This window comes from Eptatretus burgeri, chromosome 1 (assembly GCF_056783735.1).
Source record: "Eptatretus burgeri isolate ZD-2024b chromosome 1, Ebu_testis_v1, whole genome shotgun sequence".
Taxonomy (NCBI): domain Eukaryota; kingdom Metazoa; phylum Chordata; class Myxini; order Myxiniformes; family Myxinidae; genus Eptatretus; species Eptatretus burgeri.
Window position 1 is genome coordinate 129982664 of NC_140961.1, and position 19103 is coordinate 130001766.

Sequence of the window (19103 nt, forward strand, 5' to 3'; positions counted from 1 at the left end):
CGCGGTGTAATTGGGCCAATGTTCTGGTTCTTGGCACTACCTTAACTTCTTTGAACGTAGGCCCAACGATTTGCACAAAACACACGATGTCACTCCTTCAATATCACAGTCTATAATCCTTAAATATACCCTCAATGAGTGAGTGTGAGCTAGAAATATAAAATTCCAGCAAGTGACCGCATAGACTGCAGCTCGGAGGTCTCAACAACCAGAAATCACGGTGGAACTTGTAGTTATGATATCAAAATAATTGTTTCTGATTCTTTGGAGGAGGCAAGAAGCGATGAGAAAAACAGCCTGAAATCAAACTACCCCGATGACTTTCAGACTCATTTATTCTACGGTGTTTCACCTAACAATCAGAAAAAATAAGCCGTCGCATACATAGTTTACTCAATAATAGCAGCACGAGGTTTACTGGCAACTTAACAGCAGTTGCCTTAACAACAACAAAAAAAGTCAAGCAGCTTTTGGATGGCCTTGGCATACATGACAGTTCATTTTCTGTGTTCACCCACCCCAGGCTTGTCCCCTGTACCATCTCCAACCTTGGCAGCAATCACAGGCACTGTATTTGATCCAACAACCATGGCAAAAAATATACTCGTTTCCTTCCTCATGTCTCTTTTTAATTAGCTGGCTTTAATTGTGGCCTTAGAGCTGTTGTGCATGGCATCTAGAAAGGCAATTGTTTTTTTCTTTTTTTCTTTTACTTGTTTAAACGTTTCTCCCTCGGCCTGGAATGGTGCTTTACCCTGTCCAGCAAAGCAGCGGGAATACATTAGTTTGCATGTTCTTTGCAAAGATCGTGGTGTCGTCACGTGAGTTACGTTTTCTTCATGAGCAGAGGGCCATGAAGAGAGAATGACAAGTATCCTGACAGATAGAGGAAAGAGAGAACGAAGAAGAGAGGGAAAAAAAAAATAATCTGGTTGTTAAAAATAATGGTTGTAACACCTGTCTAATGTTCATTACTGCAAATTAATTGCTACAAACATTTCCCCAAATAGCAAGTCATAAAAGTGCTTCTTTCCACTCCCCCTCACCCCCCCTCCCCCAAACCCCCAAATGGTAAAGTCTGTACAGGAAACTGACAAACCTGTTTGTATAACTTTTGTTTAACGAACTGTGGTTGAGGAGCAGTGTTCAAAAGGCTTTGTTTGCTTCTTTAAGTAGTGCCCCGAGTGTGCTGAAGCCTGACGGGCACGATGGACCCTAAACCCTGAATTGGAGTGTGCAGAACTTGGGCAGTGGTTGGCTGTTTGGCTTTAGGGCTAAAAAAGGCACGGCGTGTCGACTAAAGACAGTGTTGATTACACGTTGGTTTGAACAGGAAGGCACAGGTGACGGGTAGCAGAATCTGACCGGCACCGTCTCATTTCTTCTCCGGCTGGGGCACCAAGGTGCAGAGATATCTCTGTTGCCGATTTGGCGGCATGGCAGTCGTGATCAAAGCAGCTGGCATCACTGTGAGTGAAAACCTGAGGGAAGCCTTCCTCGTTCCAATCTTGCCGTGTTTACCTCCGTGGTGCACCCAGTGGAGGGAGATCGGGCACCAGTGGGTGGTGCTCACAGGTTCACGTCGCGTACGTCGGTGGGCGTGCAAGCACTGTCGATCTCATCCAGGGCCTTGGGTTCGGTGGCCGGAGCAGGATGCTGCGTGTGTCTCAGGCTGTTCTCCAGCAACTCCTCGATCTGCTCCTGGCAGCCACGGAGGCAATCCTGTAGAAGGGTGGGGAAATCGTGGGTGGAGGAAGACACAATAAGTTAGTGGGAGGAGCATGAACCTGAGCCCGGACTTATGAGACACATGCCTCTGTTCTCCGGACAACTCGCTGAGCATTTTGTGGATACAATATGTAACGATTGCAACAGGACGAGTTTTGGGGGAGTCATTGTAAATTATAATCCGACTCCACCTATGATCGGTTTATGCAGTCTTTCACAACTATGGACATTTTACAAATTTCGGGGGCAATCGACCTTCTATCATGGCAGAGCAAATGTAAGCAGCAACTATCCGAGGCTTTCTGAGGCCCTTTTGTGGTGACTGGAAGCTGAGAAGCTGCTCGGACCCACCATGATTTAGGACGGCTAGCCTCCTCTGTGTGCTCTGGCCCAAGCCTGGAACACATTTCCTTTGTATCTCGCATTCCGTCCGCAGCAAATCAAAACACGGGCCGCACTTCAAAAGGACGGGCTCTTTTTACCAGCTGTCCCGTGTCCTTCCAGAGGGGCCCAAACGGCTTTCCCATTTCCCATGACGAGGCGAGCTCAGGAATGCACCCGGGCCCATTGTCCGTCTCTCTTTCCAAAGCGGCTCGGAGCAATTCAAGGGATTTGGTGGTCGGGGGCCGCATGAATAGGGTGGCTTGTTCCGAATTCTGCGGCAGGCCTGCATGGGCCGCCCCATACGCATGCCTGCACAGGCCACCCCTGCTCTCAGATTGGACTGCAAGCGTTTCCCAGGTTGCGATCTGCAGAAATCGGCTTTCTCAAAGGCTGCACAGGTGAAATATGTGCCTGTGATAGTTCTGTGGACATTCGTCTGCCACCACTTCCAACCCGGCATTGGTAACCGCCTCTTTCCTGCACCGCTCCATTGACCCTCAGTACAGGATAAGCCAAAGCTGCACAGCCACACACCGCCGATCTGGCCAGCGCCTACTGCGCCACATTCATTCATGGTGTCACTGTGCATTTTCCATTCACAAAAACAAAACAAAAACAATGGGGATAAAACACTTCCACCCCATACACCCCTCTCTCCCCCCCCCTTTCCTCACTGTCAAACCCCCTCCCTGCATACGCCACCCGGGTTTGAAGTGAGGAGATTTCCTGCGCATACAAAGCACCTGGCCAAGCAAACAACTCAAGACAAACGGCAGAGCGGGTGCCACGGGCACTTTCGTAGACAGCAAACACTCCCAGTGCAAAACTGCCCTTCCTGCATCCATTGTGCCGTCAACAGGGACCGATAAAGGCGGGGATAAAGGGAGCTCTTGGGTACTCCCTCAGGAATCCACAGCCTGTAATCTGCAGGTCACCTGACAAGCCATGGCACAATGGATACGCCTCGATTTGTGTGGGAATCGGAGCCAAAGGGGGAAATTTTCATGAGCCCGCCTTATGGAAAATTTGTGTGCGGATCGTACGTGCTCAAAAACGGCTCGTACAATACTTTTTTTTTTCACAATGGCAAGATAGATCGGCGATTCGATTGAAAATTAATGAACACGTATGAACGGACACCTGGACTCGAAGTTTCATGAAATTTCACCGATAGAGTTACCACATCCAAAGCCCTGCATGCACAGAGTAAAAAGGAACACTGTAATTTAACAGCCTTTTCAGAAAAAAATTTTCAACCCCCTCCCCCTCTTATCCCCATCCCAACTGGGCCAACAGGCATGATTCATAAAGTTCATTCCTTGACTTGGAACCACAGAGCAAATTGCTGAGCGACGAAGTTATGGTAAACTTGTGGCCACAAACTCGAACAAACAAAATACATCGATAGTGAGTCTAAACTCGTGCAAACACGAACGTGCTGATTTTGATCTTAAAATTAGCGTGCGGCTTGTTATTGAGGTCTGAGATTATGTGTCCAATCAATTTGGGCCGGTTTGGTTCCGACGTCGAACCGTCTCTCCGATACTGTGAACAGAATGGCCAATTTTTTTAAAACCGGATGCCAAAAAAAATGCCACATTCCAGGCCGAGAGGTTCGACAGCATGATGTCGGTTAACGAAAGGAGCGTTCATGAATCGAGGAGACGACGAAAAGTGAAGTTGCATATTTAAGAGCAGCCATTCAAAAAAAAACAAAAAAAAAAAACCGTTGGTAGGTTCAAGACGATATGCTCTTCCGATGCAGATTATGTTTCTACATTTGAGTCCACTGGACAGAAAAAAAATTGATTGACACTTGTCACAACTTTTGGGATCCAAAATGAATGAAAGATATCGGTTAACGATGCAGGCTAAGCCAATCGGGCATCAGCCCAGCTGTGCCTCCATCCGGAGCCTCCACTCGAAGATGGCGACATCCTTTTCGTATGCGGCACATGCATGCGTTAATATCTGGGCATGAGGCATGTCGAATGAGTTTGGGATCGGAGCCAATTTGGAACTCTGGCAATTAATTATTTTTCGTGGGAGGGAATAGTACACGGTGGTACATACATGCCTTCAGGAACCATTATTTATTTAGTCTTACAATGAGCTCCTGGAAGAGCTCATTCATTCATTGCATTTATGACAAGGACATTGTCAGATATTGATGTAACTTTTGCATTAATAACAGACTCGGGGTAGGAGATAACAAGTTGACAGTGTAAGAAGACTGGAACTTGAGGTCACAGCATCGTGAGGCTCGGATTGGAATGATAAACAGGCCAAACCAAAAGAATTAACCAAACATTGTTACCACCACAGGATAAACGAACCATGACAATTTGATCTTCTGACTATTCTTCTTTTACAGGTCCCCTCCAAGTAAATACTTTTTTTTTCTCGGAGGCCATCTACTGTATACATTACACATGCAGGGAAAAGTGGAAGGGGTTAAAGTGAGAAAAGAAAGATGTTCTGCCGTTTCTTTGTCAGCCTTTTATGTGTACAGCGGTGCACCGCTCGCCATCTCTTGTCATCCTCAATTCCGCGCCATGATCTTTATTACCCCCCCCCCCATTAACTGTTTCGTACTTGCGAGTTTCAGTGTTTCCTCCCCTCCCCCCCCTTTCCTCTTATCCTGTTTGTCCATTCCCTTGATGCTTGTCCCACTGCCAAATCTACCTTGCCCTTCCATGAGCCTCAACCTCTCTCACTCCTATAAAGGACATCTAAGACTTCAGATGAGTTTGCCTGTTTCTAGTTGCCCGTTTAAGGATTTAGCTAATGATGCTGAGATTCCAGCATCAAATCCATTACACTGATTTGTCCACTGTCTGCTGATGTCCTTGTAATTATGTAAAAGCACTCAGATGTCTACTGAAGTGTTTGTCTTCCACACGATACAATGTTTGTTTTTTTTGTCGAGGTCCGCCATGAGACATATTCTCTGGTTCATTCATTTTGTATGGAGCATGTGGCTGGCTACTTGGTTGCATCATTTGCTGTGGGGTGTGGCTGTGCCACTAATGCAGTGCCCTCTGCTGGTTAGGGCAGGAATTTTTTTTATTTGTTCGGGGTGCCGGTTATCGCTCGCCCACTCTTCACGAAGGACACCGTGGGATCTTCAACATCCACCAACTAATGCCGGTAGACGGGACACCGAGTTTAACGTCCACCATCCGAGGGACTGCACACACATTGATGATTCACCCTGTCTGTGAAACACCACGATGACAGTTTATAGTTGGGTCGGGGTTTAAACCCAGGCAAGACAGCTAAGAGACGAGTGTGCGTACCTCTCGGCCATCCTGCCAGCCCGGTTCTCTGGTGTGAACGTTGTTTCTCAAAGCTCACCGGCTGCCTTGAACACCCATCAGGTCAGATGACATTACAGTGGAACTGTGACTTCTCCAAATTGCCAATCTCGTCAGAACAAATTGTGTAACAAGGTAGTTTTGCTAAACTCTTAAACACATGTTTACATCATGATAAAGGTTGGTACATGCCGCCAGGAAAATAATCTCGAGTTTGGAGCTTCCTCCAGACTTTACCGTCTTTAAAGTGACTCAGTTCGCAACCCACTCTTCAACCGACTGCCAGTTTCAGCCTGTATCTGCTGGGTTGTGAAAATCCCTTTTACCAACAAGACGAAACTTCCCCATGACGAGTGAACATGAGAGTGACAAATGAACTCGATTTCACTGCCTACTCTTGTAAGGTTCCTCAGATTGATGAATACGTTTCCACCTGTGATCACACCAAAGAGTTGGTGCCCTGCCTCTGAAACACCAATCCGAGAGTTCATCGTCCGGCCGAGAATCAAACCCAGACCCGACCGGGTCAAAGGGAAGTGCGCGACTGCCATTTTACATCGTGAACGAACTGCTCGAAAAAATATCCGAGCTGTCAACCGGAAATGGAACGTTGTAATATCTCACCATTGTTTTTATTTATTTTATTTTAACAATGGCCTTCAGGTTCATCTCTCGGCCTCATGAATGTGCCTCTATGTGCAACTGACGGTTCCTTCTCAGCACCCCCAGCTTTATTCTCACGATCTCCTGACAATGGCGGAATTTTACGTACTCGTGTCAGCGGCGGGTTACAATTCGCTGTGGAAGTCGTGTGCTACTTTGGCACAATGCTTTCATCGGATGTGAAACGAAAAAGTGAAATAAAAATCGGTCACTGTTTCCAGATGGAAGCGAATGGGCCGTCGTGATGCTGAATCACTTCCATTCAGCAATTTGATGATTTCATAACGGGGTCACGGCTTTCGATGCATCACATTCCACAAACCGACAGCACAATTACCTTTTGTACATGTCGTATGAAACATTTGACAATTCGTTGTTCGGCTCACATTTCCGCTGCTGTGAATGCACTAAGAGGAAGTGCACGTGAAAGTGTTAAATTCTTCGAAAGCATGCGAACTGTTTTGCTTCGCATTTGTTACATTTTGAGATTTCACGTTGAAAAAGGACGTTGTTCACGGCTCTGCTGCTTTGCAAGGGCAGCGTGTGCTGAGGATGTGGGCAGACTTGTAGATTGATGTCGCACTATCGACGTCGGCGAAGCCACGGCGCTGCTTGGATACTGTGGAGGTATGCACACTCGCTTCTTAGCTGTCAAGTCTGGGTTTGAATCCCGATCCAGCTCTGAACTGTCATCCCAGTGTTTCACAGGCAGGGTGATTCATCGATGTGTCTGTGTGCCGGCATTAGTTGGTGGACGTTAAAGATCCCAGAGTGCCCTTCGCGACAAGTTGGCGAGCTATCGCCGACTTCCCGGACGAATTGTAAATTACTGCTCTCACCTCCAGGGGGCACTGCATCAGCGGCACGCCCACGGCTCTAGCAAATTATGCAACCGGCAGCCACATGCTGCATACGAAAGGAAAGCATAGTCCTGTTTAAAACGTGCTTTCTGATGGGATGGATATAAAAGATCCCAACGGCTATCAGTATGGGATGCAGTTCTTGTGACTCGGGTCTCATGGGTCGTCTTAGGTCAATGGGAGTAATTAGTCACTGTGTGAGCCGAGTGGAAAGTTTACTGTGGTATTAGGTGAGTTGGTCGATAAAGCCACCGGCACAGGATTGTTACGCAAGATCAACAAGACAATGGGCTAAGCCTTGAAGCCTCAGCCAAGGCCTCAGTGTTTAGACTGGCGGACTCGCGCAGGCCCTTGCAAACTGCAGCCTCTCTGCACAGGCTCTGGGTGATAAAAGAGACATTTCTGCATTTGGATTCTCAAACAACGAAGCAAGAGGTTTGGTGCTCCAACGAGTAAAGGCACTCTGTACAATGTGGAATGAAAAAAAAAGAATTGAATAAACAATGCATGGAATGCCTTTGAGCCCAGGCTAGTTACATACTTGTGAGCCGTTAAGATAACGCAGTTGCCTGGAACTGGGAGGTACCAGCATGCAAGGATGGACACTCAGGCGTATTGGTGTTTGGGGTCATGGACAGAACGGTCACAGATGAGGCCAGAGTGGAGATAGAGGGTGAGAGGTGGAGGTTGGAGAAAGAGGAATGTCAAAGAAAGGAAGCTCGTGGAGGAGGGGTGATTAGGGAAGCAGAGTGGTTAGAATATATAGCCAAGGCATGAGGCAGACAAAAACAAAAACTACTTAAGGAAATAATGAAGAGGAAAGGTAACGACGGTAGATTAGGAAGGCAAGTGGATATAACCAGAAGAGAGGTTCGAATGATGACGTGGTATAGGGTTGAGTGACGACGTAGTACAGTACTTGCTCACCGCATCTGTGTGTGTGAGGTTGGCGAGTTGATTGGTGAGCGGCTGCCGAGCGAGCAAGGGGATCCCAACCTCGAGCTGCAACCCGTGCACGGCTGCGGTGACGCTGCCACAGGCCACCATGGATGGAGGACACGAGATGAATTTGTTATCTGCACAGAGGGGAGCGCGAGTCAGCCAGTGTTCGGTTACACTCAAGCGTAACATGTTGTCAAGATGGGAAGAACTATCTCGTGAGGAAAAGATCCCCCAAAGGTGGTCCATAAGAATGCTCAGTGATATGTCAAATATATATATATTTTTTAATCTCACTTCACGTTGTTATAACAACTAACTGAGTCTGAAAATGCCATTTATTGCAATTTTGAGTTTATTAAATATTTTGAGAGTGATGACACCACTGGTGATAGTATGAAAACTTCCAGGTTAATGTTTACCAAATGTCTGGTAACTATCACCTGAGCAACGAAGCATACATGTGGAGCAGAGTAAAGCTGACGGTTTCGGGCATCATCTCTTCATCGGAACAAGGCAGGGCAAATCTTTGATTCGAAAGATGTGATGGCGATGATCTCTTGCTCCGACGGAGGGATAATGTCTGGATCGTCAGCTTTACTTTGATTACTATCTCCGGTTGATAAAGAGACCGTTATGGTGTACCTGTGGCCTGGCTAGAGTGTGAGGCATGGAATATGGGATGAGGCGCCGCCTGACGGCCTAGTCGGGTCAATACATCAAACCACAATCTACACATTCACACCCAGGGTGGCAAGGTCTTTCACCGGCCTACCAAATATACTAGAATATTTTACATCTGTGATCAATTCAGAAAAATAAGAATCCGATTGTTCAAAGCACATATAATAGCATTAAGAAACAACAACATGCTAATGATAAAGTACTAATGGTACCAACAGTAACACACATAATCATCCAGTAAATATACCTTAAGGCATCAACAAGGATCCATTGGTTTCATCACTAGGGTCCATTGGTTTCCTCACTGGGGTCCATTGGTTTCATCACTGGGTTCATTGGTTTCATCACTTGGGTCCATTGGTTTCATCACTTGGGTCCATTGGTTTCATCACTAGGGTCCATTGGTTTCATCACTAGGGTCCATTGGTTTCCTCACTGGGGTCCATTGGTTTCCTCACTGGGGTCCATTGGTTTCATCACTAGGGTCCATTGGTTTCCTCACTGGGGTCCATTGGTTTCATCACTAGGGTCCATTGGTTTCATCACTGGGGTCCATTGGTTTCCTCACTGGGGTCCATTGGTTTCATCACTGGGGTCCATTGGTTTCATCACTGGGGTCCATTGGTTTCATCACTGGGGTCCATTGGTTTCATCACTGGGGTCCATTGGTTTCATCACTGGGGTCCATTGGTTTCATCACTGGGGTCCATTGGTTTCATCACTGGGGTCCATTGGTTTCATCACTGGGTCCATTGGTTTCATCACTTGGGTCCATTGGTTTCATCACTGGGGTCCATTGGTTTCATCACTGGGGTCCATTGGTTTCATCACTAGGGTCCATTGGTTTCATCACTAGGGTCCATTGGTTTCATCACTAGGGTCCATTGGTTTCATCACTAGGGTCCATTGGTTTCATCACTAGGGTCCATTGGTTTCATCACTAGGGTCCATTGGTTTCATCACTGGGTCCATTGGTTTCATCACTTGGGTCCATTGGTTTCATCACTGGGGTCCATTGGTTTCATCACTAGGGTCCATTGGTTTCATCACTAGGGTCCATTGGTTTCATCACTGGGGTCCATTGGTTTCATCACTGGGGTCCATTGGTTTCATCACTGGGGTCCATTGGTTTCCTCACTGGGGTCCATTGGTTTCCTCACTGGGGTCCATTGGTTTCATCACTAGGGTCCATTGGTTTCATCACTGGGGTCCATTGGTTTCATCACTGGGGTCCATTGGTTTCATCACTGGGGTCCATTGGTTTCCTCACTGGGGTCCATTGGTTTCATCACTGGGGTCCATTGGTTTCATCACTGGGGTCCATTGGTTTCATCACTGGGGTCCATTGGTTTCATCACTGGGGTCCATTGGTTTCATCACTGGGGTCCATTGGTTTCATCACTGGGTCCATTGGTTTCATCACTTGGGTCCATTGGTTTCCTCACTGGGGTCCATTGGTTTCCTCAATGGGGTCCATTGGTTTCCTCACTGGGGTCCATTGCTTTCTTCACTGGGGTCCATTAGTTTCATCAGTTGGGTCCATTGGTTTCCTCACTGGGGTCCATTGGTTTCATCACTGGGGCCAATTGGTTTCATCACTGGGTCCATTGGTTTCATCACTTGGGTCCATTGGTTTCCTCACTGGGGTCCATTGGTTTCCTCACTGGGGTCCATTGGTTTCCTCACTGGGGTCCATTGGTTTCCTCACTGGGGTCCATTGGTTTCATCACTGGGGTCCATTGGTTTCCTCACTGGGGTCCATTGGTTTCCTCACTGGGGTCCATTGGTTTCCTCACTGGGGTCCATTGGTTTCCTCACTGGGGTCCATTGGTTTCATCACTGGGGTCCATTGGTTTCCTCACTGGGGTCCATTGGTTTCATCACTGGGGTCCATTGGTTTCCTCACTGGGGTCCATTGGTTTCATCACTAGGGTCCATTGGTTTCATCACTAGGGTCCATTGGTTTCCTCACTGGGGTCCATTGGTTTCCTCACTGGGGTCCATTGGTTTCATCACTAGGGTCCATTGGTTTCATCACTAGGGTCCATTGGTTTCATCACTAGGGTCCATTGGTTTCATCACTGGGTCCATTGGTTTCCTCACTGGGGTCCATTGGTTTCCTCACTGGGGTCCATTGGTTTCATCACTGGGGCCAATTGGTTTCATCACTGGGGCCAATTGGTTTCATCACTGGGTCCATTGGTTTCATCACTTGGGTCCATTGGTTTCCTCACTGGGGTCCATTGGTTTCCTCACTGGGGTCCATTGGTTTCCTCACTGGGGTACATTGGTTTCCTCACTGGGGTCCATTGGTTTCATCACTGGGGTCCATTGGTTTCCTCACTGGGGTCCATTGGTTTCATCACTAGGGTCCATTGGTTTCATCACTGGGGTCCATTGGTTTCATCACTGGGGTCCATTGGTTTCCTCACTGGGGTCCATTGGTTTCATCACTGGGGTCCATTGGTTTCATCACTGGGGTCCATTGGTTTCATCACTGGGGTCCATTGGTTTCATCACTGGGGTCCATTGGTTTCATCACTGGGGTCCATTGGTTTCATCACTGGGGTCCATTGGTTTCATCACTGGGGTCCATTGGTTTCATCACTGGGTCCATTGGTTTCATCACTTGGGTCCATTGGTTTCCTCACTGGGGTCCATTAGTTTCATCAGTTGGGTCCATTGGTTTCCTCACTGGGGTCCATTGGTTTCCTCACTGGGGTCCATTGGTTTCATCACTGGGGTCCATTGGTTTCATCACTGGGTCCATTGGTTTCATCACTTGGGTCCATTGGTTTCCTCACTGGGGTCCATTGGTTTCCTCACTGGGGTCCATTGGTTTCCTCACTGGGGTCCATTGGTTTCCTCACTGGGGTCCATTGGTTTCATCACTGGGGTCCATTGGTTTCCTCACTGGGGTCCATTGGTTTCCTCACTGGGGTCCATTGGTTTCATCACTAGGGTCCATTGGTTTCATCACTAGGGTCCATTGGTTTCATCACTAGGGTCCATTGGTTTCATCACTAGGGTCCATTGGTTTCATCACTAGGGTCCATTGGTTTCATCACTGGGTCCATTGGTTTCATCACTGGGGTCCATTGGTTTCATCACTGGGGTCCATTGGTTTCATCACTGGGGTCCATTGGTTTCATCACTGGGGTCCATTGGTTTCATCACTGGGGTCCATTGGTTTCATCACTGGGGTCCATTGGTTTCATCACTGGGGTCCATTGGTTTCATCACTGGGGTCCATTGGTTTCATCACTGGGGTCCATTGGTTTCATCACTGGGGTCCATTGGTTTCATCACTGGGGTCCATTGGTTTCATCACTGGGGTCCATTGGTTTCATCACTAGGGTCCATTGGTTTCATCACTGGGTCCATTGGTTTCATCACTAGGGTCCATTGGTTTCATCACTGGGGTCCATTGGTTTCCTCACTGGGGTCCATTGGTTTCATCACTGGGGTCCATTGGTTTCATCACTTGGGTCCATTGGTTTCCTCACTGGGGTCCATTGGTTTCATCACTAGGGTCCATTGGTTTCATCACTGGGGTCCATTGGTTTCATCACTGGGGTCCATTGGTTTCATCACTGGGGTCCATTGGTTTCATCACTAGGGTCCATTGGTTTCATCACTGGGTCCATTGGTTTCATCACTGGGGTCCATTCGTTTCATCACTTGGGTCCATTGGTTTCATCACTAGGGTCCATTGGTTTCATCACTAGGGTCCATTGGTTTCATCACTGGGGTCCATTGGTTTCATCACTTGGGTCCATTGGTTTCCTCACTGGGGTCCATTGGTTTCATCACTGGGGTCCATTCGTTTCATCACTGGGGTCCATTGGTTTCATCACTGGGGTCCATTGGTTTCATCACTAGGGTCCATTGGTTTCATCACTGGGTCCATTGGTTTCATCACTAGGGTCCATTGGTTTCATCACTGGGGTCCATTGGTTTCCTCACTGGGGTCCATTGGTTTCATCACTGGGGTCCATTCGTTTCATCACTGGGGTCCATTGGTTTCATCACTTGGGTCCATTGGTTTCCTCACTGGGGTCCATTGGTTTCATCACTAGGGTCCATTGGTTTCATCACTGGGGTCCATTGGTTTCATCACTGGGGTCCATTGGTTTCATCACTAGGGTCCATTGGTTTCATCACTGGGTCCATTGGTTTCATCACTGGGGTCCATTCGTTTCATCACTTGGGTCCATTGGTTTCATCACTAGGGTCCATTGGTTTCATCACTAGGGTCCATTGGTTTCATCACTGGGGTCCATTGGTTTCATCACTTGGGTCCATTGGTTTCCTCACTGGGGTCCATTGGTTTCATCACTGGGGTCCATTCGTTTCATCACTGGGGTCCATTGGTTTCATCACGAACGAAATGCTTAAATCTGTTCTACCTGACAACATTGTGTATATAAACCCAAATCAACTTGATTAGATTCCAACCTTGCTGTTTCGTGGCTTCTCTCGGCTTAGCATTCATCTGTGCCCACACCTTCCACTCTTGTGGGGCAACAGGTCATTGGACAAGGTGAGAATGGGTGTTTCCAATACACATCTCCCATTTCTGTTTTTATCAAATTTGGCGCTTTCCATGTTCACTTTGGATAATGGTGTTTAACGTGGAGGAGGAGTCCGTGCACCTTTGATCCGCGCCAGCCAGGGTCATCGAACAAGGTTGCTCCTTCAATAAATCTCCTTTGTGGTTTCAGCCACAACAGGTTTATGAGCGGAAGATGTGAGGAGGAATAATAAACCAAGAATTGAAAGGTAATTCTGATCAATCCAAAACACCAAAATCAATCGGAACGATTTTAAAGGAGGAAGTATTACCCAGAAACAGACGGCTGTGCACTCTGGTGAATTCTACAAAGTCCGAGGCGTCTTTCTATTAATTTGATACATCTCCATTCTTGCGTAGCCATTCCTTATCTTCTTTTCATCCACGTATTTCACAAAGAAAATAAAAACCTCCATAATGTAACTCCGATAATGATAAAAGGCATGAAGCAACCAAAGCTGGACGACTCGGGCAAAAGAGCGTGGTCTTACTCGGAACTTTAGCCGAAGAGAACATCCAGTGTCACACTAACCAGTGGCGCAGAGGGCGATGAAGGTGCGGCAGTGCTTCCGCACGGTGTCCAGCTTGCCAGGAGGTAAAGGCAGCTGCAGCAACAGATGTTCCAGGAAGTCGTGAGCGGTAATCGCTGCCAGATCCCACCGCAGCCGATCTAAAACCAGCAGCTCCATGTCCTGCAGCAAGGAGTTAAAGAGGGTGAGGATAAGGAAGAGGGCATGGCTGCACGAAGGGACTGTAAATGCAGTCTGGAGCTGAGATCCACATCAATGAGGGGGCCAAGGTAGGTATAGCCAAGGTATAGCAGGTAGGCCAAGGATAATAACGTTACAAATTCTACAAATGTGACGAGTTCATTCGAAGCGACGTACGACGACTGATAAGAATGATTTGCTGTGCAATCCTCAGTTTACATTCCTAAGTATTTTTTTGATATCTTGTTTTTTTTTTTCTCTATAATCTATGGATTCAAAGCCCTCTCGTTTGCTGTTCAATAATCATTGGCTCATGAGGCAAACAGGGCAGAGAATATTTTTCAACGCTTTAATAGCAAAACCAACATTTCCTCGTAACAGCAAATGCTCACGTATTCTGCACGGAAACAATGAACTTGACCTACAACCCACAATAGCTGGATATCTCAAAGACGAACAGGTAAGCCTTCGAAATGACACACTCTTCATCAACGTTAATGTTCTGCTTTTCCATTTAAAGGTCAAAAATCCTTTGATTTCGAGCTAAAGAAATTTGAAGATCGAATTATCCTCGACAACGATCTCCGAAGCTTTTGGGGCTTTTATGCTTTTATAAAGACGAACAGTCATTCGGGTTTAGTGCGGAAAACATGGCGGTTCAGGTCACCCCCCCCCCACCACCCCCATCATTGGGGATGTATATTCACAATGCTGTTAACTCAGCTGTGAAACCTCACTTTTCGCTTCAATTGAAGGGACTGCAGAGGGGGCTACGTAAATACAGACATTGATTCATGTTTAGGTTTCACATTATTAAAATTTAAATGTTTTGATCTTTAAAGCCAATTAAATAAAGTAACTGCTTCCATTCCCCTGAGCTTGGCTGTCCCACATCGTACGGCTCTCATCCGATGATGTGGAACACATATTCCTCCATTTTGTTCCTTCCTGATTTCTAAGCTAACTACGGCCCAACAGGATTATTTGGCAATACCAATATTGGTTGTCAAAGCGTTGTCAAAGCAGCAAGCATTCCTTTCAAATGTCTCACTGATGTTCTTATCAAGTTAGCGCGAATGCCACAGATGTAGCGGGAGGTTACTTCCCTCTTCACAACACCAGTTATGGCAGAAATGCAGGAAACTGGATATTTTGTCGAAATGGTGATTCTTAGCAGTTGAAGAGGGACGAGTGCATGTTAAGTGGTTAAATAAAGAACTGTGCTCATAACCAACAAGAAGCCCCAAATTTAGTAAAAACCGACATTAGCGGTGAAGAATTAATTAAAAGCAAGTAGCCTTGCCGTGGTGGAGACTTTCCAACGTCTATAGTTCAGCGTTGGTGGTGGCTTTTTTTATTATCACCGGCCGGATGTGAAACCGTTGCACCAACATCCGCACAACTAGCAACGCGTGTTGCGGCGACTTGCGTGTTGCAGTGGTGGGCGGAAAGCCGCTAGGGGCTCCCGTGTGTTGCTTTTCCCCTTATCACTACACGAAAAGTACGTGGCCATGAGAGCGATGAAAAATAAACACAATTATGAAATAATAAAAAACAAATTGACTAAGTCAATGGGTACAAGCTGTTGGTCATTATGATTATCTGAAAGGGTGCATTTCATGCAGAGAGGTTGAGTCTGAGGGGTGGCGCTCACCAGCAGCTCTTGCAGATACACGGAGTGGTCCGTGTAAACACACAGCTTGTCGGCAGTGAGCGGCACGGTCTCGCGCAGCTTTGATGCAAGCAACATGCACGCGGCGGCGAGAAGCTGCAGGCGGCTTTTGCTTGTGGCCACGATGCATAGGAAGCGATCCAGGTAGTTCATTGCCAGGGGGAAGACCTCTTCCTCACAGCGTTGCTCCTCACACACCTGCAGGGGCACCAGGTTGTGTGTACTGCGACAGCAACAATGCACGAGCCATCCCCACCCTCTCCCCTACCCCTTCCCATAAAATATCAGCAACATTATGTTGTTTCTCCACTCAACAGCTTCGTTTCCCCACCATTTCCCAATCAACCCCACTGGGCAGAGACACATCCTTAAGGCTTCACCAACATGGCCGAATGCAAGAGGTGCGATTCATGCAGTTGTTAAGATAACGACTTTAGATATCTGATGGGGCTCAAGTCAGACATTGAGTTAACCATAAAGTTTGTTAGAAATATATAACTTGAGCTATAATGCCACATACAAGTCGACTAGTTATATACAACTTTAAAGAGTTTAACGCTCGAGTCAGAGACTGATGATTCGCACAGTTTGAAGAAAAAAAATATATCGAGCTTATAGTTCAATGCCATTTGTTAGAAAGTTCGAAAAAAAATAATCACGGAATTATGCAACTCGAGACTGTGAGAACATATTTGATATGTGGGATTAAATCTGATGGTAAGAACGGAAAAAAAAAGTTTGGGATTTGTTGAAAACAAAAAAAATTGAGAAGAAAATACAGAAGGGAGTTTTGTTCACATGATATGAACATCAAGGAAAGCATGGAAAACCACCGACATTGAACTTGACTCAGGAACCGAGCAATTTTGAACTTCGTTCAGGAATGTTCGTGTTGATATATATATATATAATTTATATATTTCGATATAAATTTTGTGTGTGTGTGTGTGTGTGTGTGTGTGTGTGTGTGTGTGTGTGTGTGTGTGTGTGTGTGTGTGTGTGTGTGTGTGTGTGTGTGTGTGTGTGTGTGTGTGTGTGTAAGAGAGGTAAAGTGGAGACTGTTCAGAGCCGAAGGTCCCTCTCCCATGGGGTGCTTTGTGCGGATTTCGCGCTTGTTATTACATTTCTCGCATCGGAGTAAAAGTACGTTGTGGAATCCAAGATGTGATGAAAACGACGCTTTATGGGCGAAACTTGTTTCGTTATTTCACCCTTTTTTTGGGGAGGCTGCCCTGCAGCCTGCGCATTGCATAAACTATACATCGGAAACGTGTAAACGCACTCCGCATTGATGTGTCCTTTTCGTGTCACACAGGGTGGGCGCCATACTTAAGTTTGACACGTCAAGAATAAAATGTTAAATTGATCGTTTTTCTTGATGATGATGAAAGTGTTTTTGGAGGGAAAAAAAAAGTTTTCCGTGCGAGGCGCCCTCGGGGCGCCGCTGGCGTCTCGACTTGGATATATATCCCATAATACTGATTGTGTGGACCGGATCGAGGCTCACGGGGTTCATTGTTGATGTTTAGCGTTTCAACATCAACGGGAGCACACGTTGGGTGAGAAGAGGCCGCGGATGGGAAAACGCGCGGCGATTGTCGGCCTCGTCCGACGTGGAACTCAGCAGGCGCCGCGGAGCGTGATCCGCCCCAAAAATACAGCAAAAAATTCGGAAAAAATAGGACGACGTGCAAACCGGCGAATCTTTCGAGCCGAATAAACGGAGGGGGGTTCGGCCCGTCGAGTGAAAGTGTTTCGAGGTGAATTTTGAGCGCACGTGGCCGCACGGAGGCCGAAACGCGCGCGCGCGGAGCGACACAAACGCGGACGGATACGGTAATCAAGAAAGTAGCGAGGAGAGTCGCGCGCGCGCGCGTTTCGGCCTCCGTGCGGCCACGGCCACTCACCTCGAGCATCCAGGTGGACACGATGCGGCGCATGGCGGGCTTGAGCTCGCGCTGCACGCACTTGAAGTAGGCGCAGTGCGGCACGTAACGATCCTCCATGGCGAGCAGGTTGTCCAGAACGCGCTCGCTCAGCAAGTTACGGTCGAAGTAGGCGCGACGAGGCGCGTCGACGTCGCTCTCACGGCATATCAACTCGAGCGCCATGCTCGGACAGTCGATGCGGCCCGCCCGGCCGTGGGTCTGGCCTCGAACGTTCCCGGGGCCGCTTCTCCCCCACCTCCCGCCCGATATGCGCCGGGCCCGATATCGCGGCTGTGATTGCCGGGGGATCCGAAGGGTTACTGGGGGAGAATGTCCGCGAGACGGAAAGAGAGGCGCGCAGGGGGAGTTTTGCTGGGAGGAGGGGGGGAGGAGGCCCTAATGGGAGGGCCGAGCGAGCGCTCTCCGGCCTGGCAGCAAGTCCGCCGGGATCTGAGAGAGAGAGAGAGAGGAAGAGAGAGAGCCGGGAATGGTGGAGCGGAGGAGTCGCTGTGAGCGCGATCTCGAAGACCAGCTGATGGCCTTTGATGGATAGCGGTGGGGAGGGGAAGGAAGGGGAGGCGGCAGTTTCAATGCATAATCCCAAAGCCTCGCGGCTAATCTGGCCGCCCCCTTGGCGGAGCCACGACTCGTGCGCCGCCCCCTGGTTGCACCGCGTGGGCAGCGGGCGGACCCGCCGCTGCGTGCGTGGTGGTCCCTGGCACCGGTTCGTGGGTCCCCAGCGGATGGCGGCGTTCGTTCACCTCGCGTTCCCACTACTCTCTACCATAATACGAATAATAATAACAATGTTGTTTCCTCGAACTCGGTCGGTCCGTGAAGCTCGGGACGCGTGTCCGACGCCGACGGTCGCGTTGACCGCTGCGTCCGCGCCAACGATCGGGCGGAGGGGGCGCTGCTCGCCCGCTTTGGCGTTTCCATGCCGGGGGAAGGTCCGCTCCGATTTGCATGCCCAATCGCAGGCGTGGGTTGTTACCAGGCAGATTTTGCTGTCGAGAGGCTGCGTTTTCCCTCTTCGCCTCGCACGACATGGACTGCGTCTCTCCGTTTGCTCGCCGGCGGGGGCGGTGTCGCACATTGCACACCACATCCACCCCAACTACCACCTACACCCGGAATGTACCCTAACCCCTACCCGCGTCCACACAACCCCCATCTACACCCTGGATGTACCCTAACCCCTACTCACATCCACCCCAACTACCACCTACACCCGGAATGTACCCTAACCCCTACCCGCGTCCACACAACCCCCATCTACACCCTGGATGTACCCTAACCCCTACTCACATCCACCCCAACTACCACCTACACCCGGAATGCACCCTAACCCCTACCCGCGTCAACACAACCCCCATCTACACCCTGGATCTACCCCCAACCCCTACTCACATCCACACAACCCCCACTACACCCTGGATCTACCCCCAACCCCTACCCGCGTCCACACAACCCCCATCTACACCCTGGATGTACCCTAACCCCTACCCGCGTCCACACAACCCCCATCTACACCCTGGATGTACCCTAACCCCTACCCGCGTCCACACAACCCCCATCTACACCCTGGATCTACCCCCAACCCCTACTCCCATCCACACAACCCCCATCCACACCCTGGATGTAC

General features: G+C 48.5%; 1 protein-coding gene across 1 annotated transcript; it reads right to left on the reverse strand.

The window, feature by feature from the left end:
• Window positions 1–317: 317 nt before the first annotated feature.
• On the reverse strand, window positions 318–18346 carry LOC147035415 (G1/S-specific cyclin-D2-like). The gene is made up of 5 exons (XM_085897998.1): window positions 17438–18346; window positions 15513–15728; window positions 13681–13840; window positions 7880–8028; window positions 318–1722 (listed from the first exon to the last, which is right to left on the reverse strand). Exons 1-5 carry the CDS (start codon window positions 17639–17641, stop codon window positions 1570–1572), a joined length of 882 nt encoding a protein of 293 aa, XP_085754124.1. The 5' UTR covers window positions 17642–18346; the 3' UTR covers window positions 318–1569.
• Between the last annotated feature and the right edge of the window lie 757 nt (window positions 18347–19103).

Bases quoted from the DNA above. Each gene is read 5' to 3' on its own strand.
- LOC147035415 (XM_085897998.1), bottom strand. From the start codon at position 17,641: ATGGCGCTCGAGTTGATATGCCGTGAGAGCGACGTCGACGCGCCTCGT. The intron at 8,029-13,680 runs GTTAGTGTGACA...CCCTCTGTGCAG, and splicing joins CATCGCCCTCTGCGCCACTG to ATAACAAATTCATCTCGTGT. The intron at 1,723-7,879 runs GTGAGCAAGTAC...ACCCTTCTACAG, and splicing joins ACCTCACACACACAGATGCG to GATTGCCTCCGTGGCTGCCA.